We start from the raw sequence: 25,866 nt of genomic DNA, 5'->3' as shown, positions 1-25,866 counted from the left end.
AGCTTTTCTAATTGTTTAATTGATTCCTAGTAAATAATAGCTCTGTTAGGCATCTTCATTCTGGATTTCATTACTAATTTAGTGATTGCTTAATAAAAAAAATCACTAACCCTTTCCCTATGGAATTCTTGAATAAAGAAGACACTCATGCTTTATCAATAATGCAAACAGAAGCTTATTTTTGGTGCATACCATGTAGTTTATTTCAATAACTGTTTAAAACTGTCTGAACTTTCTGTTCAGTTGAGTCTGCTGATAATTTTGATTGTGTTTTCGGGTGTATGATCCTTTTTTCATCTCTGTAAGAAATACCACTTTGCACATAACATGCACAAAACCAAAATTTTGTGCTGAAAACCAACAGTCTTGTTTCTATATACGTAGATAAGGAGTTCTTCCTAATGTTAACTTCTGCCTACCATCTTCATAAGCAAATGACAGTTTTCTTGATTGGAAAGGAGAACAAAACAAATGGATGAGTGAAAGGACAAGTTCTTTTTCAAGGTTTGATCCAGTTATGATAATAGATCAAATTACAAAGTCTGTTTTCCTGTGTGTTTTCATAACTGAGAGATTTACATTTCAATATCCACTCAATTTAAAATCTAATTTCTCACTATATGTCAAATCTAACAAGTTTCTATAGAGAACTTTGTAGCTTGTAGCTATCTTTGTCTTTTTTATATGAGTTACTGATATAAGAGAGACATGGATTACAAATAGTCCTAATTATATAATGCAGGTCTCCTCTAGAAAATATCATGTTAGAAAGCCAATCTGGTAATACTAGCTGTTCTGAGAAATCTATCAGTTTATCAGTCCATTGCTGTTTCTTAGACTGAGCTATATGCATTATACTACTACCTTGTCACTCACCAATCTAGTCAAAGAAACACTTTAAGTCTGAGCATGTAACAGCAATATTCAGATTTGTTATGGTCATGAATGTAATAGGATAATAGCTGAGACTCCTATAAAAAGCAATATGCCAGCTGTCTGACATTTTTGGGAAATTACAGAACACATGCCAAGGTATAAACACAAGTTATCTATAACAACAACAATTCAACATTTTTTTTGTAACCTTGGACAGGTCTCGCTGAACTGAATATTCTAGGTACCCTGCATCAGACTGGTTGATGATGGCCACCCTGATGAGACAGCCTACTATGAGCAGGCAAGTGCCACATATACAGGTGCTGAGATAGCTATTAATTATCAAGGTTTGGGCCCTGCTGGCATTTAACATTAACCCAGGCTGTTATCATGCAATCAGTTAAAGATATGTTTTATGGAACAGCACAGAACATCAAATACATGGTAACAATGTTCCCAAGTTCTTTTTGATAAGGAAAAAGCTGTTCATCAATTATGAATAATAATTCTTAGGTTCCAGTCATATGTATTGTACATCTATTGCTAAGTCCATCTCCATTTGGTTTTATTGTAAGGGAATGTCCCAATGTATGTACAGTGGTTGCCAATCATTCCATTTCCAAACCATAACAACCCCAGTACAAAGCTTAAATGGAACATTGCTTAAGAGTAGGGGCACATTACACCACAGCAGTCCTGCTTAGATCTAGTAGAATATTTAGTAACATGATGATGCTTCCAAGAAACTCTGCCACTGAATAACAGTCTGAGGGAGAATTTTTCTTTCCATATTCTGTAACCTGCCAGGCCTCAAATGAAATCATGATAGTCTAGATCACAGGTCTGCAACCCGCGGCTCCGGAGCCGCATGCGGCTCTTTCAGCCGTCTCCTGCGGCTCCCAGTCCTCTGCCATGTGCAGTCCCAAAAAAAAATGGGACTAAAAAGGTTCAACCAATCAATTCAAATATGCAGGGTGGGTGCATATCTCGCCTTGGCTCCACTCTTCAGTCAAACCCTGTTCTGTGCATGTGCGCATGTATGTGCATGTGCACACATTTTTTTGCGGCTCCCAGTTTTTCCTTTTGTGAGGGAACCGGTTCTGAGTGGCTCTTTCACTGTTTCAGGTTGCTGACCCTTGGTCTAGATCATAATCCAATATATGTGATATATAAAAATGTATCATTTCAATACATCAATTGAAATGCTATTTCAACATTTGCACAAACACTTGGTTTCAATGCTTTATGATTATCCCTGATAGTATCCATTGCTTGTCCAGGATTTATCTCCAAGTTTTAATATGGAATTGCTGTTTTAGTATGAAGACAATGCAGGCCAATAGGCCAAAATAACAATAAAATAGTATGTATGAATGGATATAAGGGTCACTCTGATGCACAGCAGCATGGATTGATGCTATTTCACACATAATTGCCCCTGACATCAGGATCAGCACAGTGATGGTATATAGTAGCCTCAAAGAGAACAATAACTAACAGATGGATAGAGAAAGATTGGAGCCAACTAAAGATTTAAACCATCCTGATCATAACATAATCAGCTGGATGTTTCCATGATCACCAGTGCAATTATAAAGCAACTACGGTGTTTTATTTCTTCCAAATCCAGAATTTTATTTTCTGTCTCCATGGGGGAGGGTTTAGAATAACTCAAACCCATAAAAAATATTTAGTGAAAATCCTAGAACTCAGCAGATATTGAGTTTTGGTTGTAACCAAGTGATAGATCTCCATGACTCTTTCCAACTTCAGCTATAATTTAGAACCACAACTCCATGAATATATATATATTTAATTTCTTTACTCTTACTTGTATGGCACCTATATTTATACAGTACCTTCCTAACCAGTCATAATGACACTGAACTTAGCAGAGATCATATTAGCATAGACTTAGTGCTTTGCACGTGCCCACATCACAATATCTTTAAATTATATTCTTATATATTAATTACACACTATAAAGGGAAATATTTCCATCTTTATCTAAATTATGTATCTCTCTGTTTCTCTGTCTCTGTCTCTGTGTCTGTCTGTCTGTCTCTGTCTCTCTCTCTCTGTCTCTCTCTCTCTCTCTCTCTCTCTCTCTCTCTCTCTCTCTCTCTCTCTCTCTCTCTATATATATATATATATATATATATATATATATATATATATATATATATATATATATATATATATATATATATATATATGTTTTCGTAGATTCTCGCGGGTGTCTGTATGTGTAGGTCTAGAGTCTCGGGTTTCTTCCCGCGTTCCTTTCATCTTCAGAAAGTTGTGGCGACATTTCGACAAAATCCCATCCGTCATCATCAGGCCGGAGTATTCCTCCTGCTGCTTTCAGGAGCAATGCGTGGTCTGTCTGTTCCTTTCCTTCCAACTGCCGGTGGGGCTGTGTTCCGACTGGGTGGAGGCGTGGCTGCTTTCTGATTGGGTGGGGGTGTCATCCGACTGGGTGGAGGCGTGGTTGTCTTCTGATTGAGTGGAGGCGTGGCTGTCTTCTGATTGGGTGGATGTGTGGTTGTCTTCCGATTGGTTGGAGGCGTGGCTGTCTTCTGATTGGGTGGGGTGTGTTCTGAATGGGTGGGGTTTTTTGTTGTGTCGTAATATCCTGAGTGTTGTGATTTGGTGTCTTGAGGAGTGGGCTGTGTAGTGGCCTCCAGAGCTTTGGCTTGGCTCCGAGTTCGAGGACCCGCCATGCATCTCTGGTATGGGTCAGTCAGGTTCGTGTGTGCGTTCTTCTGCTTGGGTGATAGCACTTTTGCTTGACTTGTTCTGTCTTCTGTGTGGGAGAGTTTTTGTTCTGGGTGTGGATGAGTCTTGCTGGGGCTGGTGGCATTTGGGGTTGTATGTTGGTTTTTTAAATCCTTGTTTGCTGAAATTCGTTTGTCTATCAATGCTGGTTTCCAAATGGCATGTAGGCGGGAGGTGTCGTCTCGCTTGTTCATACTGTCTGGGTGTTTTTCTATTTCAATGGCTTCTCTGATTATTCTGCTATTGAGATGTTCTATTTTGGCGATTGTTTTTGTACCTTCAAAATTGATGTTGTGTCCCGTAGTGTTTATGTGTTGTACTAGTGAAGATGTTCAATTTTTCTTCTGTACTGAGCTCTTATGTTCTTCTACATGTACCTCTATTCTTCTGTTAGTCTGTCCGATGTATGTTGCTGGACAGGAGGCGCATGGGATTTGGTATATGCCCTGGTTTTCCAGTTCTATTTTGTCTTTGGGATTTCTCAGGATGGTTGATATCTTTCTGTCAGTGTTAAATGCGGTTTTGATGTTATGTTTGCGTAGTACTTTACTGATTTTGTCGGTTGTTCCTTTTATGTAGGGCAAGATGGCTCGTCCGTTGTTCTGTTCTTCTTCTTGGATGTTTTTCTGTTTCGGAGTCCGCTGCTGAATTATATTGGTGATTTTGTTTTTTTGGAACTTGTTTGCTGTCAATATGTCTGTCAGGGTGTGTAGTTCTGTTTGTATATGTGTTTCATCTGCAAGGCGTCTGGTTCTTGTTATTAGTGTTTTGGCTACTGAATTTATTTGTGCTGGGTGATGATGTGATTGCGCATTGAGGTAACGGTTGGTGTGTGTTTTCTTTCGGTAGACTGTGTGTCCTAGAGTTCCGTTTTGTTTTTTGTATATAAGTACATCCAGGAAAGGTAACTGGTTGTTTGTTTCAATCTCCATGGTGAATTTTATTTTGGGATGTAGGCTATTCAGGTGTGTTAGGAAGTTTTCTAGCTCCTTTCCTCCGTGGGGCCAGATCACGAAGGTGTCATCCACATATCTGAGCCACAGTTTTGGTTTGTTTGTAGTCTTTTCTAGAGCGTTAGTTTCAAATTCTTCCATGAAAAGGTTGGCGATAACTGGTGATAGAGGGGATCCCATTGGTGCGCCTTCTATTTGTTTGTATCTCTGGCCTCTGTGTATGAAGTATGTGTTTGATAAGCAGTGTTCTGCTAGTTCTATAATATGGTTTGGTGGTTGGTATTTGCTTCTTATTGTTGATAGAGCTTCTTGGACTGGCACCTGGGTGAATAGTGATACCACATCGAAGCTGACTAGCAAGTCTTTTTGGTCTATCTGTAGATTTTTCACTAATTCTATAAAGTGGTATGAGTTTTGGACATATGAAGCTGCCATTTCTGCTAGAGGTTGTAATTGTTTTGCTAGGTATTTAGCTAAGTTTTGTAGTGGTGAGCCTATAGAACTTACTATGGGTCTTAGTGGGATTCCATCTTTGTGTATTTTGGGGAGGCCATATAGTTTTGGGCATCTGGATGACTTCTCCCTAGGAATGATTGTTTGTTGGATTTCTTGGCTTATAGAAGTTGATTTTATCTTTTTCTTGGTGGTCTTTTCTAGATAGGTTGTGGGATCTGTATATATAGGTTTGTATGTAGTTTCTTTGAGTAAGTTGGACAGTTTCTCTTCATAGTCCGATGTGTCCATTACCACTGTAGCATTGCCTTTATCTGCTGGTAGTATGATTATGCTGTTGTCTTTTCTTAGGTTTTGCAATGCTGCTTGTTCTTCTTTTGTTAGGTTGCTTTTGGGTGGTTTGCTTGTGCATAGGATGTGGGTGACTTCATGTCTGACTTGGTCTGCTTCGTCTGTATTGAGTTTAGTTAAGCTGGTTTCCACTCCACATATGATGGTTTCTGTGGGAATTTTCTTTGGTGCAACAGCGAAGTTGAAACCTTTTGCTAGGACGTTTGTTTCTGCTGTTGTTAGTCTTCTGTGGGAGATGTTATGCACTACTTGTTGTAGATGTTGTTGTGGTGTGGTTGTTTGGTTGTTGTAGTTCTCTAATTGTTTGAGTTTCTTTGAATGTCTGTTATTTTTATAGATGGTCTCTGTTTCTGCTCTCCAAACCGCCAGTTGTTTCACTTTGTCCCATAGTATTGGGTGAATAATGTTGCTGAGTTTGAGATGTAATGTTAGTAGGTCCTTGTTTGTTTGGTCTAATTGAAATCTTTTATTGTGGAGTTCATTTCTTAGTAATGCCATTTCTGTTCTTCTTAGAATGCGTTTGGTTGAAGTGGTATTGATGTGGAATTTCAATTTGAAACAATTTGGTCTTATATTTTGGTCTCGACATTGGCATAGGAAAGGTATGTCACTTAGTATTCTTGCTCTTCGTACTTCTAACTTTTCGTAAGTCCTGGTTAGTTGGTAGATGTCCTCCCCGTAGAGGTATGATATTTGTTTTCGTAGATTCTCGCGGGTGTCTGTATGTGTAGGTCTAGAGTCTCGGGTTTCTTCCCGCGTTCCTTTCATCTTCAGAAAGTTGTGGCGACGTTTCGACGAAATCCCATCCGTCATCATCAGGCCGGAGTATTCCTCCTGCTGCTTTCAGGAGCAATGCGTGGTCTGTCTGTTCCTTTCCTTCCAACTGCCGGTGGGGCTGTGTTCCGACTGGGTGGAGGCGTGGCTGCTTTCTGATTGGGTGGGGGTGTCATCCGACTGGGTGGAGGCGTGGTTGTCTTCTGATTGAGTGGAGGCGTGGCTGTCTTCTGATTGGGTGGATGTGTGGTTGTCTTCCGATTGGTTGGAGGCGTGGCTGTCTTCTGATTGGGTGGGGTGTGTTCTGAATGGGTGGGGTTTTTTGTTGTGTCGTAATATCCTGAGTGTTGTGATTTGGTGTCTTGAGGAGTGGGCTGTGTAGTGGCCTCCAGAGCTTTGGCTTGGCTCCGAGTTCGAGGACCCGCCATGCATCTCTGGTATGGGTCAGTCAGGTTCGTGTGTGCGTTCTTCTGCTTGGGTGATAGCACTTTTGCTTGACTTGTTCTGTCTTCTGTGTGGGAGAGTTTTTGTTCTATTCTTCTGTTAGTCTGTCCGATGTATGTTGCTGGACAGGAGGCGCAAGGGATTTGGTATATGCCCTGGTTTTCCAGTTCTATTTTGTCTTTGGGATTTCTCAGGATGGTTGATATCTTTCTGTCAGTGTTAAATGCGGTTTTCATGTTATGTTTGCGTAGTACTTTACTGATTTTGTCGGTTGTTCCTTTTATGTAGGGCAAGATGGCTCGTCCTTTGTCCAGCAACATACATCGGACAGACTAACAGAAGAATAGAGGTACGTGTAGAAGAACATAAGAACTCAGTACAGAAGAAAAATCGAACATCTTCACTAGTACAACACATAAACACTACGGGACACAACATCAATTTTGAAGGTACAAAAACAATCGCCAAAATAGAACATCTCAATAGCAGAATAATCAGAGAAGCCATTGAAATAGAAAAACACCCAGACAGTATGAACAAGCGAGACGACACCTCCCGCCTACATGCCATTTGGAAACCAGCATTGATAGACAAACGAATTTCAGCAAACAAGGATTTAAAAAACCAACATACAACCCCAAATGCCACCAGCCCCAGCAAGACTCATCCACACCCAGAACAAAAACTCTCCCACACAGAAGACAGAACAAGTCAAGCAAAAGTGCTATCACCCAAGCAGAAGAACGCACACACGAACCTGACTGACCCATACCAGAGATGCATGGCGGGTCCTCGAACTCGGAGCCAAGCCAAAGCTCTGGAGGCCACTACACAGCCCACTCCTCAAGACACCAAATCACAACACTCAGGATATTACGACACAACAAAAAACCCCACCCATTCAGAACACACCCCACCCAATCAGAAGACAGCCACGCCTCCAACCAATCGGAAGACAACCACACATCCACCCAATCAGAAGACAGCCACGCCTCCACTCAATCAGAAGACAACCACGCCTCCACCCAGTCGGATGACACCCCCACCCAATCAGAAAGCAGCCACGCCTCCACCCAGTCGGAACACAGCCCCACCGGCAGTTGGAAGGAAAGGAACAGACAGACCACGCATTGCTCCTGAAAGCAGCAGGAGGAATACTCCGGCCTGATGATGACGGATGGGATTTCGTCGAAACGTCGCCACAACTTTCTGAAGATGAAAGGAACGCGGGAAGAAACCCGAGACTCTAGACCTACATATATATACATGTATATATATATATATATGTATATATGTATGTATGTATGTGTATGTATGTATATATATGTGTGTGTGTGTGTGTGTGTGTGTAAATTTTAGATTGCTAACACAAATATGAGCTGTCACTGTTGTGACTACTGCCTGTCGATGGCCTTCGGTTAGGCCGAAACAGGAAATAAAGATTTGTCCCATATTTGGGGCCTAGCAAGGTAATCTAAATAGTTAACAAGCATTTAACACACACACACACATACACACACACACACACACACACACACACACACACACTTGATTAAACTTAAAACTTTATTGCTATATGGTGCATTTATAATAAAGAAGCTATTTGTAGAAGAGCTTTAACAGAACCCCAATTACGGACAGGCTGGTGAAAGACTCTCCTGATATTCAGACCTCTGCTTAAAGTCTTTGGAGGAAAAATAGCGATAGTGAGTGAGTGAATGAATGTATGTGTGTATGAGTGAATTTAATCGGTTAGTAATGTAGCCATATTAAGACTAATGTAATATTAATTAAAAACCCATCTGAAATAATTAAGATATTGGTGGTTTTAGTCATGAAGTGAACATGCATTTTGAAAATCAATCTGTTATTGGGGTCTTTAAAAGAATGCTGTTATGCCCGTGAATCAGCCTGGTATAATGGTTAGGGCACAAGGATAGAAACTATGAAATTGTGGTTGTACTCCTGCCATAGCCACAAAGCCAACTGAATGACCTTAGGCCAATCTCTCTCTCTTAACTCTAGAAACAAGGCACTGGAAAATCGCTTCCAAATCTTGCCAAGAAAACTCCAGGGACTTGTCTAGATTATCACCAAAAGTAAAACAAAGAAACAAAAAAAACCCTGACTCAAAGGCACTCAATCAATTAATTAATTAATTAACAAAACTCTGCTTATGACCGTTCTTCCCCAGAAATGTTCAAATGCAGCTGTCAGCTGTCCCTGAAAAGAACAGGAAGAATTTTATTTACCTGTAGCAACTAGAAGTCCAGGGACTGTCTCTTTGCTTGAAATGCTGCCTGAAGTGTAAGGGTTTTCAGGGACTTGTAAATGTAAGTGCAAAGAACAGAAAGGCTGAAAGAATTGAGAAATCATTGATAAATTGACTTTGAGGATGTAGACTAGTTAATCCTCTTGATATCATAGTTTACATTTGCTTCATTCAAAAATAGTATCATCACCAACAACAACATCACCAACAATTCATTTCCAAAATAGGTTATTATCGGTTTTGTCTGCTCGTGTGGGTTTACACATGAAGGTAATATGAAAAGCATTCTGGTTTCTGTACAAATTCTGGAAATAGTTATGGAAATCTCCTTCTCTAGAAATTTGCTAGACACCCAGTATTATTCAAGAGCTTTCTTCTCATGGATTTTCAATTGCAATGGCAGATAGCAGTTCAGATCATATGGTATGATTTTCTCCAGTTTGACTTTAGTGAAGTAAAATTACTAAATCACTTTGCCTTCTAAAGTTGGAAGTGTAACACTATATAATTAAATAATAATTCTTCAAAGCCCTCTTTTGGTAGGAAGCAATGAAATTTAACCTGTTATTAAATGTTCATAATAATTCCGTGAATATTTTTTTGGGGGGGAAGGTGAGATATTAATTGTACAGGGGTGGGTTTCAAAGAAATATTGCATAGACATCAATAAGATCCTTTTCTATTTAAACTTGGGAAATTGATCCAAAAATTAGAGTTTGGAAATTTTCTATCACTGACCAGCAGACAGTGAATGGGATCCCCTCTCAGGTCAGAATCTGGAGCCTGTAGCAAACGCCAGTCTCTTCCTTTATTGTAGGTGATAAATGTTTTTATTTGGTCTTCTACTTTCTTGTTAGCCAGCAATATGCCTTTGATCCCTGCTACCTAGGAAAAATGATAAGAAATGAAAAACCATATTGCAAGATTAGGCAAAGACAAGGCACAGCTAAGTATTACATAAACATTTATTAGAAGTGTAAAGAATTGTTCAAAGCAAATGTATTCAACACAAGCAACCTTTTGTTTTGTTTTGTTTTCTGACAACTATTTTCCTAAATAAAAATAAAAATGTCCCTTTGATAGTCCACATTGCACAAGCAATGGTATCAGACAACTTTAGGAGCTAAACAAGCTAAACAGAGATGAATGTGCATAATACATCTATTAGAGTAATTGTGCATGATTTTAATATGTTTCCATGTCATCTTCCTGATGAGAAGAAGAGCAATACGTTTGCATAATGCATTCTTTAGGATTCTTCAAGTAACTATAAACATGAACTGAAGAATTAGATGCAAGTACCAGAATTGGAATAATTTTTAAAATGTTGCAATATACTGTAGGTTGGAGAAACAGATGATATTTTATGCAGAAAAACTGGAATTGTAAAAATTACATTGAGATACTGCTATTTCTCCCAATAACGCAATATTTTAACAAATAATTTAAATTAAGGGAAACATAGAAGACAAAATTATTATCCTTGCAGTGAAGAGCTAACATACCCATTCTTGAAATATTTATGAAACATTCACAAAATTGCAAAAAAAGATGCAAAAATATTCTAGTATTTAAGAAAAAATGTTATTGAGACATTACTGATCATGTGCTTGTTGTTGATTGCAGAGTGGTCACAACAAGTATAAATTAGTTGGTAGTGGTGATTCTTTCACTTAATGGCTAGGGGTACAGAAATTGTGTCCAGGATGTGTCTGATCTGCTTGGACAACTGGGTGCCATAAAGATACAAGCAGCAGAAACTGGATTAGGTCAGTGACATAGCTGAATGCTGACTTGAGCAAAACCCATTTTTTGTAGATCATGCAATATAATAACAACTGCAAAAATGTGCATTTTTAGCTATTTTCCTTCATAGCTGACAGTAGGTTTTAAGCTGCAGTCATCTAAACTACCAAATAAATTTATGCTTGTAGGAAATACAGTCTGTAATTGAAGACTTCAAAGGATTGTGAAATATGAAACCTGGATCCAGAGGTTTTCCAACTATTCCAGTCTTGAAAAAGGTTGCATTTTCTCAAAAAACAAAAAATAAATAAAAATAAAAAAAATCCAAGGAATCTTTTATATTCATGACTAGCACTTGAAGATCAGATTGGGACCATGGCTTGGGGAATCTTTGCAGAAATCCATCTTGTCTGCAAATTGCAACTTTTTCTAGATCAGGATGCCTTTTTCACTGTCACTCATACCTTGGTTTGATCACATCTCTTCTGGACTATTCCAATGTGGTCTACATCAGGCTGCCTTGAAGACCACTTAGACGTTGTAGCTGGTCAAATATGCAGTGGATAAGTAATTATGGACATACATTGGTACTCCCATATAATAACTCTACTTCATGATCTTTTTTGGTTACCAGTGGGCTTGTGGGTATAATTCAAGCTGCTGGGTATCACCTTTAAGTCCCTTACAGCATAGGGTCATGTTACTTTTGGGGCTCACAATCTGCTATCAGTTTTGCTCATCCAATAAGATCCAGCAGAGTCAGAATACTCTGGCTCAGGTCTCTTAAACAATACCCTCTTCTGACTAAATCTTCTTTGTGACTGTTTCTGCGATGAAATATTACTTCTTAGATATGGATAGCCCTGCTTTTCTCCAAGCATCAAAGCAGAGGATTCATGTAAGTTGTTAGTGGGTTTTGGTATGTTTTAATTATATTTTATAGCATATCAATTAATCAATCAGAATAGAGCTGGAAGGAACCTTGGAGGTCTTCTAGTTCAACCCCCTGCTCAAGTAGGAGACCCTGTACTATTTCAAACTATTTCCACATTTGCAATAGCTTCTCAGCACTCTGGTAAATCTCAGCACTCTGGTAAATTCTATAAACTGTCAGTTTCTTGGACTCTTTGAAATGTTCAACATTAACTAATCTATACTTCATCAGCCTGATGCTCTGCAGATAATACTGAGAGTTCAATTCTCAGAATTCCCAACCTAAATAGTGACCATTAATATATTGCTATAATTTCTGGGACTACTAAAATTATTAGTACATCTAGTTATGGAAGAGGGATGCGGTGGCTCAGTGGGTTAGGACACTGAGCTTGTCGATCAGAAGGTCGGCAGTTTGGCAGGTCGAATCCTGAGTGCCGCGTAACAGAGTGAGTGCCTGTTACTCGTCCCAGCTTCTACCAACCTAGCAGTTCGAAAGCATGTAAAAATGCAAGTAGAAAAATAGGGACCACTACGGTGGGAAGGTAACAGCGTTCCGTGTGCCTTTGGCGTCTAGTCATGCCGGCCACATGACCATGGAGACATTCTCAGACAATCGCTGGCTCTTCGGCTTTGAAACGGAGATGAGCACCGGCCCCTAGTCAGAAAGGACTAGCACGCACGTGCGGTGGAACCTTTACCTTTACCTTTTAGTTATGGAAGACTGGAGCAGGGATTGCATTTAATTTTTGAGACATCCAACAAAGAATATCAAAGATGAAATATAACTGATGTGTCTGCTTTTAGATCCCTCCTTCCCCACCAACTTGCCCCAGTTTAGCTCATTCTAAGAGAATATATATATATATATATATATATATATATATATATATATATATATATATATATATATATATATATATATATATATATATATATATATATAATTTATTCCACAAATCAACTCACCGAATTACCTTTCATACTGGCAGAAAAATGAGAAAACATCTCATAAAAAGGGCTTTTTTAAAAAAAGAAAATGAATGTAATTTTAAGTACAGTAAATGTTTCTCACAAAGGCTTCTATCATTGCCCAACTATAGAGACCTATTTTGGAAATTCTCCAGGGAAGTGAGTGCAAAATATCCTATCAAAAAACAAATTGCCTTTTAAAAGCGCATAAGAGAACTTTAATCTCATCTCCAGAGAAATTCCATTTTGGCAGCAGAACTCCTAAAACCTTTGCTTCCCCCACCCCCCCGCATCATAGGAATTTCACAATCACATTTTATACTTCTTTATTGTACAGACATTGCTGGCTTCTGCTATAACTCTGATTCTGAACCATGCTCCTAATAAAAAGAAAGGGATATTTATTACAAAAACTCCAGCTCTCGTAAATCTTGATTAGATCTCAACGTCCCCTCTATTTGTGTGTGTGTGTGTGTGTGTGTTTCTGTCTGTGTGATTGTGTGCATGTGTGTGTATAAATATTTATTTATTTAAAATATTATATACCATTCAAAATCAGAACAATACCTGAAACTAGAGCTTAGTTCCTTTCCTGATCATTATATTAGCCAAACACAATCCTGTAAAATAATGTTGCTATTAAATAGGATAGCCAACATATCAAAATGGAAGAATAAAATAAAATAAATAAATAGAAAATGGAAGAATAAAATAAAAGAATAAAAATGACAAAAAAATTATGGTCCACCACAATATGTTACCTAGAGTGTGTGCATGCATGTGTATGCACAATATACAGTATAAGGTTGAAAAAGATTTATATAGTATGAATATATGTGTATATGTGTCCATGCATCCATCCATACATATGTATATGGGTGTATATATGTTTCTGTGTATATAGGGTTTTTTTTCTCGTTAGACTGCGAAGTAGGAAGAGGAGAGACTGGATCCTTTGCTCCTGTGCCTCTAAGCTACATAGCCAAGTAACAATGCAGAAATTGTTTTAACTTCTGCATTTTTTAACTTTTAATTTAATTTAAGAGATAAAAAAGATTTATCTGTTTTTACACAATGGAGTAAGGGGGAAAATGCCAGGTGAGACAATCCTGAAAGATAGGATCTACTAGGCTGCTATCCATAAGCATAGGGAAGGTTTAGGATTGGATGACTCAGAAAAAATGAAGTTTTGAGACTGCAGGCCTTTCAGAGTTTAGCTATTCCACTACAGATATGAATAAATGTTTCTGGTATAATAAAATAATTGGGAGCAAGAATTCATTTTTATATTCTGAAAGTGTTTAGAGATGTCTCAATAGATATGGCTCCATCTTCATTTCTTCTTGTAATAGCAGCAGTCTTTTCAATTAAATACCAGGAAGTGAGTTTTACTTTTATAAGAGGACAAGTTGCCTCATTATGACTTTGGATGCATACCTCATAAAGATCAATGATAACATTCCCTTCTAGTCCTCGGTTGCTCTTAACATTCTCCAAGGCTAATGTAAAATAGACTCCACGAACATCAGAAATATAGAGATTGTATGTGTCATTTTGGTTCCATTCCTGAACTGCAGCAAACACCTGATTCTCATCTGTGCTGATAATATGCATGTCCTGTTAAGGAGGATAAAATACTTATTACTTCCAATCTTTATATTTCTTTGCCCTTTGGGACACAAAGCAATTATCATGCCTTATGCCACTGCAGGGGAAAGATCATGAGTTATGAATGATGTTAAACCATTTCCCATTAGACCAAGTCAATAAATTATGACATTCAGGTATTCTTATTTGTATGTTTCTTAATTTTAAATTGGCTGCAGGGTAGTCAGTGTGGAAGAAGAACACAGATTCCAGAATCTTTTAAAAAGTTTTATCCTACTTCATTTTTTATTTATACACTTGCACCTTTTTATTGCTCTTCAAAGATTTGTAGTTTCAGAGCCTAAAGGTTTCCTTTGGCCAGCAAGAGACAAAACACAACTGTCAAGCTAACAAAGACATTGAGCCTGAGCCTACTTTTTGGGTAACAGGCAGTAACAAAGGTGATCAATTTTTAATACATCCCATTCTTAAATTTAGAGTTTCTATCAACGTAACTCCTAGCTATAGATTTATTTAGTAAAAAGAAGAGCTATCAAAGCCAAATATCTCCAGTAAAAATGCTACTTCCTGTGGGTATAATTTTACTACTCAAAGAACTATTTCAGTAGAAAATCACAAATGCACTGTATCCATTGATTTCCAGTTGCTTTCAAACACTGTCAACCAGTTGTATGCTTGTTGTCAAGCTGAAATCAAAATATTAGTTATTAACATAACATTAAAGCTGCTCACCAACATATAGCCAATAAGCTTTGGTAGACATCCTCATTTTATTGTGTGAGGTAAAGAAAACAAGGATTCTGAAGCATTTGGATGGTGAATCACATATCGGCACTCTAGCCATAATTTATTAGTTATAGAAATTATAGAAATATGACAACATATTTTATTTTGTGTATAATAATGTGAGAATCAAATACTTCATTCTTATTTTTGTAGTTGTTGAGATACATTTACCTTTGGTAGTGAATACTTGGGTAATTTTATCTGAGTAAAGGGTTCCCTTTTGTAAGACACATAGTAATTTGCTCTCCCACTGGAAGTCACCTGGGTACAGATACAAAATAATACAATTAATATTCATTTAACATATACCCTATTATTCCATAAGCAAACCTGAAGGCATTTTGCAATTGTAAACCAAAATTGCAAACCAATTGTAAAACAAAATTATTTTATAACGACATTTAAGATACTATAAATGTCTGTAGAACGGCATCAAATTGTTAACCAACAATTACATGGCTCTAGCATTTCATGTCTAAACAGCAGTTCCAAAGAAAGATTTAGCAAAGTTGGGGGTGGAGATAGGAGGCTGTTGCACCAAACTCAACTGGCTTTTAAGAAAACTCCTCTTCCTCTGAATTAGTTCTAGAAAGATTGCTTTATAAATTGTTCTACCAACTACTGAAGCCAGACTAAACTGGGGAACTATTTGGTAGAACAAATTATAAAGCAATGGGTTTCTAATGTTAGAAATTGCTTGCTGCCAGCTTGGATTTCTTAAGAACAAGGCATACTAAATCAGTCTGATCTCTCTTTTTGAGAGCAGCCATTCTAGTCAATAACAATAAAATATATATAGTTGCCATGCTATATCCATATATTTAACAGAGTATTAAATAACAGTGGAACAACAAGAAAAGAAAAGTGCATTGAAAATTGAAATATGACGAGGCATATACTTTCAGTAAAATAATCTCTTTGACATGTTCTTGAGGGCTTACATATCAAACCCTGATGTTAAAATAAACCCAAAGTACAGACGTGGTAATACCACCTTGTAAATAGTTCCATCCAAATTAAGTATCCTTTTCATGTTTAAAGTTATTTTAAACAACAAGGCATACTCCCACAACTTGCCATACAAAATTTATTTATTAAATTTATATACTGCATGTTCCCAATGACAAGGTGTAGCACTTTCCAGTGAAAAAGCATAGACATTCATTGTAACAGTAATCATATGCAAGCCTAATGCAATATCCTTTGTAGAAATGTAAGATTTATTCATATTTAACAAAAATATGGAAGGTTGAAAATAAAACTCAACATTTAGAATGCACATCATTTTGTTAAAAAAATCATTTCCCAAAATTATTGAGTTTAATAGCACTGCCACCCAGATATAGAAGAATGATCCAGCTTGATTAACTCAACTCTTTTTAGTCAGTTAGTAGAGGAGGGTTCCCATCTTTTATGACCTCTACAGTTATTCTAAGGAGAAGTATTTAAGGGAGTTTGCTTCTTCATTCTTTTACGTTTAGGGCTGAATTACTTCATTCTTAGAGTGTTTTTGTTTTGTCTACATTAGACTAAGTGAATGGGAGATCATTAGCTAAATAGACTGGTAATATTGACAGATAATTTAAGAAGAAAAAATAGCGGGTGAACAATGAGGTGTCAAGAGATAATTAGACAGCTTTTCAGATCTTTGGGGTTAAATTCTTGAGACTTAGCCAAGTTGCATACTAAAGCAGTGAGGTTTGAAAGTGGTTTGTCATGACTTCCCATAGCTTTAAATACAGTACATGGCTAACAGAACTGGCTTTAGTCAGGGGCAAGACCCATTTATTCAATTTAGCTAGCTGGAAAGGACTCCTGGTATTATTATGTCCCATATACTTAAGCTTTTCATTGTAGCAGATATTTTTATATTAACAAGGAAATTTGCTCTAATTAACATAAATTTTCCATCTTCCTTTTTTATTATTTCTAGTATTAGTGCAAGCAAAGTAGAATCTTATTCTATAGTCTTGGGAGGAAAAAAAATACTGTACTAAATATAAAAGATGCCTATTATAAATTAGAGAATGGCTCTCATATATGCCCATAATACACTAAGAATACTAAAGAAGGTTTTTCATTTAGAAAAAATATTAAAATAGTTTCATTTTATTAAAAATAAATATTTGTCAAATGGATAGTGCGCTATGTGTCAGTACTCTATAAGAAATACAGAAAGTTTTGTCAAAGTAATAAAATTAAACTTCATTTTTAATAAAGCTTGTCAAACAGCAGTTTGGTTGAGTAACTGAATCACAATTTACATTTTCCTTTTTTTCTGCATCCACAATAAATAAAACAAAATACCACAAGATTGGGCCTCTTGCCATATGAAACTACCTAAATATACAACAATTGTCATTCTCACATTTCCTTCTTCAAAAAAAAAAATCCAGTGCAATTTCATTAAAATAACAAGGAATTTAAAGCAATTTATAACATAAAAATACAATTGAAAATCAGAACCACCAATAACAGAACATAACAGCTGCCTCTAAAGATTGCATTTTGTGCAAAATTCAGCAGACCATATATTGGTCGATAGTTGCCACTTTGCCTATCGTTTTATGGTAATTTTGTATTTTTATTTTGTGTCTTCTATGTTTTTATATTTTATAATATGAAATGCAAGAACTCATTTTTACCTAGTGTTGTATAAAATCAATAGATAAATAAACAAGCAAAGAAATACATAGATAAGCAACAGAAAAGCAAACAATTTGAGACTGCAGAACCCTCACTTCAACTACTTTTTAGCCAAATTGTGCAAATTAAAAATTGAAGAGTACAAAAATCAGTTGATACTTATCATATTAAAAATCCTAGATTGTTCTATTTTGTTTTAAACATTTAACTCTCCAAATAATTCATTTCAAAATGTGAAGTTTGATAGATGGAAATGGACACTTATTATATCATCAAGCCCAAACCACTTTTATGTTCTATAAATCAAATAGAGTTTCAATAGAATTGCCAAAGATGAGGTAGGAAAATTCTCTCAATTTTACCCTTTCAACTAGTCCTTACTCTTGCAGAAGTATATAGCAGTTGCCAACATAATAATTACCTGTGCATGAAAACAGAGTTACAGATAGCTTTTCCATTTTCAGATTGCTGGCTCCAAATAAACAGAATACCAAATTCTGTTTGTATAGACCAGATACCACTTTGCACAGACCTACAGTCATCATGGCAGAAATTAAATACGGAATTATCTGATCATGAATATGGAAATTTCCAGGACAAAAGAACTAAAATAGTCATTATCACTTCAGAAATTACTCCACTAAGGGAAATATTTATGCAGTAGGATGGTGAGTATGTCATGGTGTCCCTGTACTACCCCTGCCACCCAGTTGCATCATCAGCTATTCAAAATTGGTGAGCTGCAAGATGGAAGTTTGGTCAGTGAAACAGAATTTTTATATATTCATACCACTACCACACTTTTTAGCACTGCCATGTTGTATCATAGAGCCCAATGGGTAGAGGTGGTCCTGATTCTCTCCTTCCTTCTCCTTTAACTAAGTTTTTAGACACATGCCAGGTCAACGTGTTCATCCATGATTACATCATGGATAACAATTTTTTATCAGTAGCTGACCTGGCAATAAGCAGTAGGTGTTTAAATCATGGAGCCCAATACAATTTCCTTGCTTAGATTGCAACCAGAAAAGAAGGGTAGCCAAATAACAGTGTGTCCTCTTTTCCCTGCAATTACCAGGTTGCACCGTCATGCTATTTTTCCCTGTCACTGGTTACATCAGTATTTATTATATTCATGTTCTATTCTTCCTAACCCAAGAGAGGGCAATCCTACAATGGAACAGTGGTTATTCTATAAGTCCTAATAGAAAAATATACCGGGAGACAACAACATCTTTTATACTTTGCTTTCATTGACTAAAATCCTTCAGTTCCATTCCAAGAGATTGACTTTGATAGAAGCTCGCTGTTACAGCCATTGACTGATGGCTACTTTCACTAATTAGGATGCTGCATGAAAACACAGTCACTCACGTTAAGTTCAATAAACATGGCTATCTTACTGCTGATACTCCAATTAGCTGAGGAGTGAAACAGAGTCGCATTTTAGCTTCTCTACTGTATAATATTTATACAAATTAAATGGTTGCTACTCTTACCAAAAAGGAATTTCATCATACTAACCTTAGGCAGCTATTTGGCAATGTTGTTTCATTGCTTACAAAGACAAAGGAGAAGTTTGCAAATTTTACCACAATTGTGTAAAGAGGAATAGCTTACAATTAATTACTCTTAAGATCAAGCTTACTGGCTCAAACTTCTATTTTCCATTAGCCCATTGGCCCTACTAATTCTCTCTAATGACTTCATGTCACTAATTCTCCCTGGTGACTTTGCATCAAGGTGGAAAGTAAAAAATAATAGCTGACCTGCATTATTGCAGCCTTTCTATCTATTCTTTGCCAACTCTAAGCCTAGAAAAGTGACAGCTGAGAGATTTGCCAAAGATTGTTCAATACTGCATGTCAGAGAAACTTGAACATTATAGACAGTCCACAAGGGTGAGTTACTTCTGGGAAACCTTTAAAATCTGTTAAGAATCTGTTTAATCTCGTTTGCTCAGCACACTGTAGAGTCTACTTTAATATTCTACCCTTCACAGTATTGGATGGAAGGTTTCCTAAAACTCCATTTAATGAAAGAAATTTCCCTGTGGCCAGAATACACCTGAGACCTTATACACGTATTTCTTCATGGTCCCTTCTTCAAGAACCTACATACTGGTATGTCTGTACCAACTCCTAGTAGAAACTGAACTTTCAGTGATGGAGAGGTGGTTTATTTTCTACTCTCAGATTATAACTCTGCTATTACAAAGCATGTTTCTAAACTTATTTGCAGCAATTGCTATTAGAAGGGTTAGAGTCTATTCTGTTGCTTTATTATATTTTATTCTCTTTTATTTACTTCTTAACCAGCTAAATCTATATTGTAGTTTTATCGCTCTTATTTTATTTGAGCTTGCTTTGATGTATTGTTTTAGGGTAATAGCTATTTTGTGCCTATTGACTATTAAAAAAAATCCTTTTCTATTCTTCCAATCTTGCCAATTTCTAGGCCATACTCATGAATGAAACTAGAAAATTGAAGCATTTTCTTCCTTTAGAACAGACGTGGGGAACAATAGCCCATTTATGGCTTGTGGACTTGGCTGGCTCAGAAATTCTTGGAGTTGAAGCCCACAAGTCATAAAAGAACTATCCTTCCCCACTCTTTTCACTGGTAACTTTGCTAGGTCAAGCTTGCAATTTTTATGCCAGTTAGCAGTCAATGGAAATTCTGCAAGTTGGTTTCTACTGTATGCAATTTAAGCAGTCCTGGTCCTGGAATAACAGTTTTTGTTTTCCCTGCTTCTTTCATGCAATTTTCCATTATAATTTCTTCATTTTATAAAATAAACAAGCAAGCAAATGAGAAATTACTCCCATATCATTAGCAAATACAGTAGAAGAAAAGGAGTTTTGGTACCAAAAACAAACAAACAACAAAAAAGATTTTCAAAAATTACAAAACTTTGAGGACTTACATCACCATGAGAACTGACAACTATTTTCAGAGTCCACTTATAGAAATTTTTAAGTGACTATTCCCAATTATCTAGCTCAAAGACAATTTAAAAGAACAACAACACCTAATTGAATGCAATGATTGGATTTTGCCTGAACAACTATGAAAAGGCATTGTTTTAAGGGAATGGAGAAGAATCCATAATCTGGAAAAGGAATATCAAAATCAGATTTTCTTTTATAAATTTGTTTACTTATTCTGAGTATCTTTTTAGATATTGGCTTAATAAAATTTTGGGGGAGATTATTCCAAATATAAAACTCTTATGTTTCTAAATTATGGTATCTTTGAAATAAAATATAATATCTAATTCTACGACAAAAATATTTTATCTATTTCTGAATGCTTTCCTTCATTTTGAATTTTTTTCATTAAACTGAAAGAAAAAATATCAGAAATTAAATAGAGCATTTCTCCATTTCTGTTAATATGTATTAACAACCCTATTTTCAAAATAAAAAACATCTCTCTGGTGCTCTGCAGCCTTCCTGCCTTCTCATATTTTAGTTTTATCACAAATTCACCCCATGAAGCTTTTTCAATTCAGGAAGAAGGAAAAGGCAGAAAAGCTGAAGAGTGATGAATAAATAAGTAGCACAAGATCAGTATCTTCTACAATATATTAGCAATAAAATAATGTCAAATTTAACAGTCCATCCAAAACATTCCTAAGGAAATTTAAAGCATCCTAAAAACAAGGTTAAAAAACCATTTCTTCTCTGAGAAGGAAAAGTAATAATGGGAAATCAAAATTTCTCTAACTTTATGTCCTCTAGATCAGATGGGTTCACAGCATAGTACTTGATCAAACTGTGTCTCTGAAACTTTTAGCCCTAGTATAACTAAGGGCATCAGTTTGGGGAAAGCCAGGTGAGTTGTATTGACTACTTAAACTCATCCTTCCCGACCTTGGTTTGAAATAAATAACCACAAACCTTATTGCTGATGGATGGGTCAAATGATCTGAATTAGGACTAGAAATATGGGATTTTATATTTTGTATTTTTATATGATACCATTTTATTAGATTAGATTTTTGAATGGACCATGGAAACATTCAACATTAACATTCTAAGCACTGAAATTTTTATTCTGTAGTACTTACTGTAAGAAGTATGTATGGTTTATGAAAGTACAATAAAGTTCCCTGTTATATCCAACCTTTTCCGCCTTTTAAGATTTCCAGTAAAGCACAAAAAATCTCTATGTAGATAAGGTTTTTTTCTTTCTTAGACATTCAGTCTGTTGTACTACTGTAGCATCAATAATACACTCAGCCATCATATTATCTCTAAGACAAGTGGCACATATCTATAGATAAGCTGTCATTCAAAAGTGCCACTGAGACATTCCATAATGCTACCTTTCACAGGACTGAAAAAAGATTCTCCTTTTGGAGCCAAGGTTTTTGAACTACAAACATTTTATCATTAATGCTGCAGTGAGCCACACTTAATAAAGACATATATGAGTGAATTGTTTTGTCTGGAGCTAGCAGGAGATACAAGAACAAGTCCTCTGTCTGAAGACTTGAGCACCAATCCTCCATTGCTAGGATAAATTACAGCCCTATTTTCTTCAGTGACTGCTATATTATAAATCAGGACTTTTTTTTTCTTCAAAGGCAAGAGAGAGAGAAGTATCAAGTCCTACATTTTACTAGAAACCCTCTTCTTTTCAGTTCTCCTGACAGATTTTCATTCCCCAAATCCCAGTCCTGCACTATTCTAATCTTATACAAAGGGAAAGGCTTTTCTAAAACAACAAATCTTAGAAAGGACATGGATTACTACAGGGTAAAGTCTGGAGAAGTCTTCATTCCCTTACTTCTCCTTTTGTTCAATGCTTCCTAGAGGGATAAAATTCCTACTGTGGAAAGATAGAACAATCATGTAGACATTATGTTATTAGATTATTTAGATTATAAACCCAATCAGTGTCACAACACTGAACATAAGAGGAAAGGGTTGATTCTGACTGAGTTTCCAAGCATATCTATAAGACATTCCAAGCTGGGAAGTCAATTGTTCTTTTCTCTGAATAATTGCACAGGTTATTCTGCAGTCCTCTACCACCTTTAAACTAACATGGACTGGGAAGATACCATATAAATACTACGGATTTTCAGCCAGCCACCTAAAAGAAAAATAAGAAAATCTCCATGTTGATTTTTTTTCTCTAGCTAAAGTCACTGAAAAAATAAACTGCATCAACTAGATGATTTGCTCTGACCATTTCTCTTTCCTTGAAAACTTTTATTTATTCCAGCAATCTGTTTGACACTTCAGAATCCAAACCTCTTTAATGGAGAAGTTATTGTGATCACTTAAGAAGCTGAGACCTGCTGGAATCCTCCTTGCAGTTCCAGTCCAATGGAAGTAGACAGGTTTTCAAAAAATTGAAATTAGCCTCTCCAGGCTATTAAAAGCACAGCCTTCCTTAGCCCCCAAACAGAAGCTAGTGGGTTCAGGAAATGAAGCTCCACTGACCATTGATCAGGTCCCCCTTTCTCTCTTTCTCTCACTCTGCAAATATTCCTATCTCAAATTTTCATGAATAAGATGGAAATGTATACTTGACATCTATTCTTCCCATCAACCCCTTATCTATTATTTATGTGTATACTGTATGTAAGTTGTCTTTCAGCCCACTTTTCCTTTTTTTGCTTTCTCTTTCAAACATTTGTTATTTAAAGTCCCTCTTTTTCTCTCCTTTCTCTTGCCTCTATTTCCCTTTCTCCCTTTTAGTGCCAAAAAGGCTTATACACAGCATGTATTGGAACTTTTCTCTACCCTAAAAATTGCATTATACACGCTGTTCCATTGTTAGCCTCCAAGGACTGCTCATTGCTATTCCCTCAACACTGCTTAAATGCTACTTCCCTACTGAGTGGCATTTGCCCAATGATTGTTACTTTGCCCTTATTGCCATTTCACATTAACTGTTAATGCATCCCCCTAAGTCTTCACGAATGTTTTTCATGTTTTCATTGCTGTTCCCATAGTACTGCTTACGATTGAAAGACTATTTTCTCATTGAATGCTACTTCTCCAGTGACTAGTGTTTTCTCTTTCACTCTCATTTCCCATTGAAATACTTTTATTGTGTTCTCCCTCAATAAAAACAACTGCATTTTCTAAGTTTTATTTGGTCACCATTTTTGAGTTCCATATTTGCTCTGCAAGGTAGAGCTATTAAGTTCTCTTTGGTCTTTATCATGGAGGATCCACAACAATCGGGACTGAAACTGTTGGAAGAACTAGATAAATATGGAGAAGCTGCTGGGCTGGAAATAAATAAGGGTAAAACTAAAATGATTGTTAAAAATATGACAAATAAACAGAAAGAAAACTTGGCTAGGATTATGGATATACAAATAGTTAAGAAGATAAAATATCTAGGAATTACTATTATGGCCAGATGCACTTGAATCAAAGAAGACAATTATGACAAAATAGTGAAGACCTGGAAATACGGGGAAACTTGAGCCTTTCACTGTTAGGGAGAATTGCTGTTGTAAAAATGAATGTACTACCTAAAATCTTATTCTTGTTCCAAAATATTCCTATACAACTTGATCAAAAAATTTTTTGGAACCTGAACAAATTGACACTAAATTTTATATGGCAAGGGAAAAAACCGAGGATTAAAATGAAACATCTGCAAGATGTTAAAGAAAATGGGGGTTTTGGACTACCGGACTGGGAAACATGTTATCACGCAGCGGCTTTAACCTGGATTAGAGAATGGATAATTTTAAAGAATAAAAGATATTATTAAGTTTAGAAGGCCATGATCTGCAATTAGGCTGGCATGCATTCCTATGGAATGAAAAACAAGGGCTATATCAACATTTTCAAAACCATCGGATTAGACAGGTGCTACTTAAAATTTAGAATAAAATTAGAAAACAAAATTACATTAAACCAGTCTGGTTGTCCACCCTTGAAGCAATAGTTTACCCAAATTTGTTTAATTTGGAAAACAGCACTACATACAAAGATATTACAAATGAAGTGGGAGAATTGAAATCTAGACAGGAACTAGAACAACAAAGGATAAAATTGGAATGGTGGGCTTACCTACAGATACAAACACGATAAGGGAAAGATAAGAAAGAGTGGGGGATAATCAAGAAACTGCATTGGATAAAATTTTATTGGGGCCAGATGAGAAACAAATAAGGAAATTGTATAGTTTGCTATTGGGGTATAAAATGATTGAGGAACAAGTTTAATAATTTTAATAATTTAATTTGTATACCGCCCTTCTCCCGAGGGACTCAGGGCGGTGAACAGGGCAATACATAGTAAAAAACCGAATACAAAAATTAAAAGCGATTAAACCATTATGCCCATAATAATTAATACATCTTAAAATTAGAGCTATTTATAAAAACCCAACCCCATCCCATCAGACCAGGCCAGCTTGTTCGAAAAAGAAGGTTTTAAGATCGCGCCGGAAGGAGCGAAGGTCGGGGGCCATCCGGAGCTCAACCGGTAAGCGGTTCCAAAGGTCTGGCGCGCCCACAGAGTTAAAGAACCAATGCTGATATGGGCTAAAAATTTGGGACATGGCATTGATCTTGATATATGGCAAACTCTCTGGGATAGAAATAAAAAAATAACGCTGGCCTCAGCTTATAAAGAAAATGTATATAAAATGTTTTACTGGTGGCATCTCCCCCTAGCACGATTAGCCAAAATGTACCAGACAATATCCCCTAGCTGTTGGAAATGTTCCAAAGAATTAGGTACTTATTTTCATGTTTGGTGGTCCTGTAATAAGACGCAAAAGTATTGGCAAAGGATACGGTTATGGTTAGAAGAAATATCAGGATGGAGAGTAGATTATAGACCAGAATTTTTCCTACTAGGCATAACAACAGAGAAGCATACCAAAGAAGAATTATATATAATGATACACATCATCACAGCAGTGAGAATGACGTTCGCCCAGAAATGGAAAAATAGTGAAATACCGGACGAGAGTGAAGTGATAAATAAAATTTGGGCGTGCGCAAAAAAGGACAAGTTAACTTTGGAAATTAAAAATAAAGATCAGTCAGATTACTACAAAATTTGGAATAAGTTTCACCTATGTTGGGAACAGAAAGGAAAGTCTCAATAGAAATATACAGGATGCTGATTTCACATATTACTAGAATAAGGTGGTTGATAATATTGAATATTGTATAACTGTATATAAATGATATGTACATAAAGTGTATATATGTATATAAAACACAAAAATGATGTAAGACAAGAAGGAATGTCAGACCTTTAACACCTTGTCCAAAGTTTTAAA

At 36.4% G+C, this 25,866-nt stretch overlaps 1 protein-coding gene across 1 annotated transcript in view; it reads right to left on the bottom strand.

Annotated features, from left to right (window-relative positions):
• Positions 1-25,866, bottom strand: part of LOC308668561 (VPS10 domain-containing receptor SorCS3-like) — a gene marked incomplete at its 3' end in the record, with an annotated part of 516,653 nt that overhangs the window by 100,277 nt on the left and 390,510 nt on the right. The window contains exons 8-11 of the mRNA XM_081328566.1: positions 15,118-15,207; positions 13,990-14,169; positions 9,640-9,786; positions 8,882-8,984 (exon numbers count right to left, since the gene is read on the bottom strand). Of these exons, the coding sequence (XP_081184692.1) occupies positions 8,882-8,984; positions 9,640-9,786; positions 13,990-14,169; positions 15,118-15,207 (520 nt within the window). The remainder of the gene's footprint in view (positions 1-8,881; positions 8,985-9,639; positions 9,787-13,989; positions 14,170-15,117; positions 15,208-25,866) is intronic.

This window comes from Vipera berus (genome assembly GCF_964194415.1).
Source record: "Vipera berus genome assembly, chromosome: 5".
NCBI lineage: Eukaryota > Metazoa > Chordata > Lepidosauria > Squamata > Viperidae > Vipera > Vipera berus.
The sequence above is the reverse complement of the archived record's forward strand: the minus strand, read 5'-3'. Positions and strand labels throughout refer to the sequence as shown.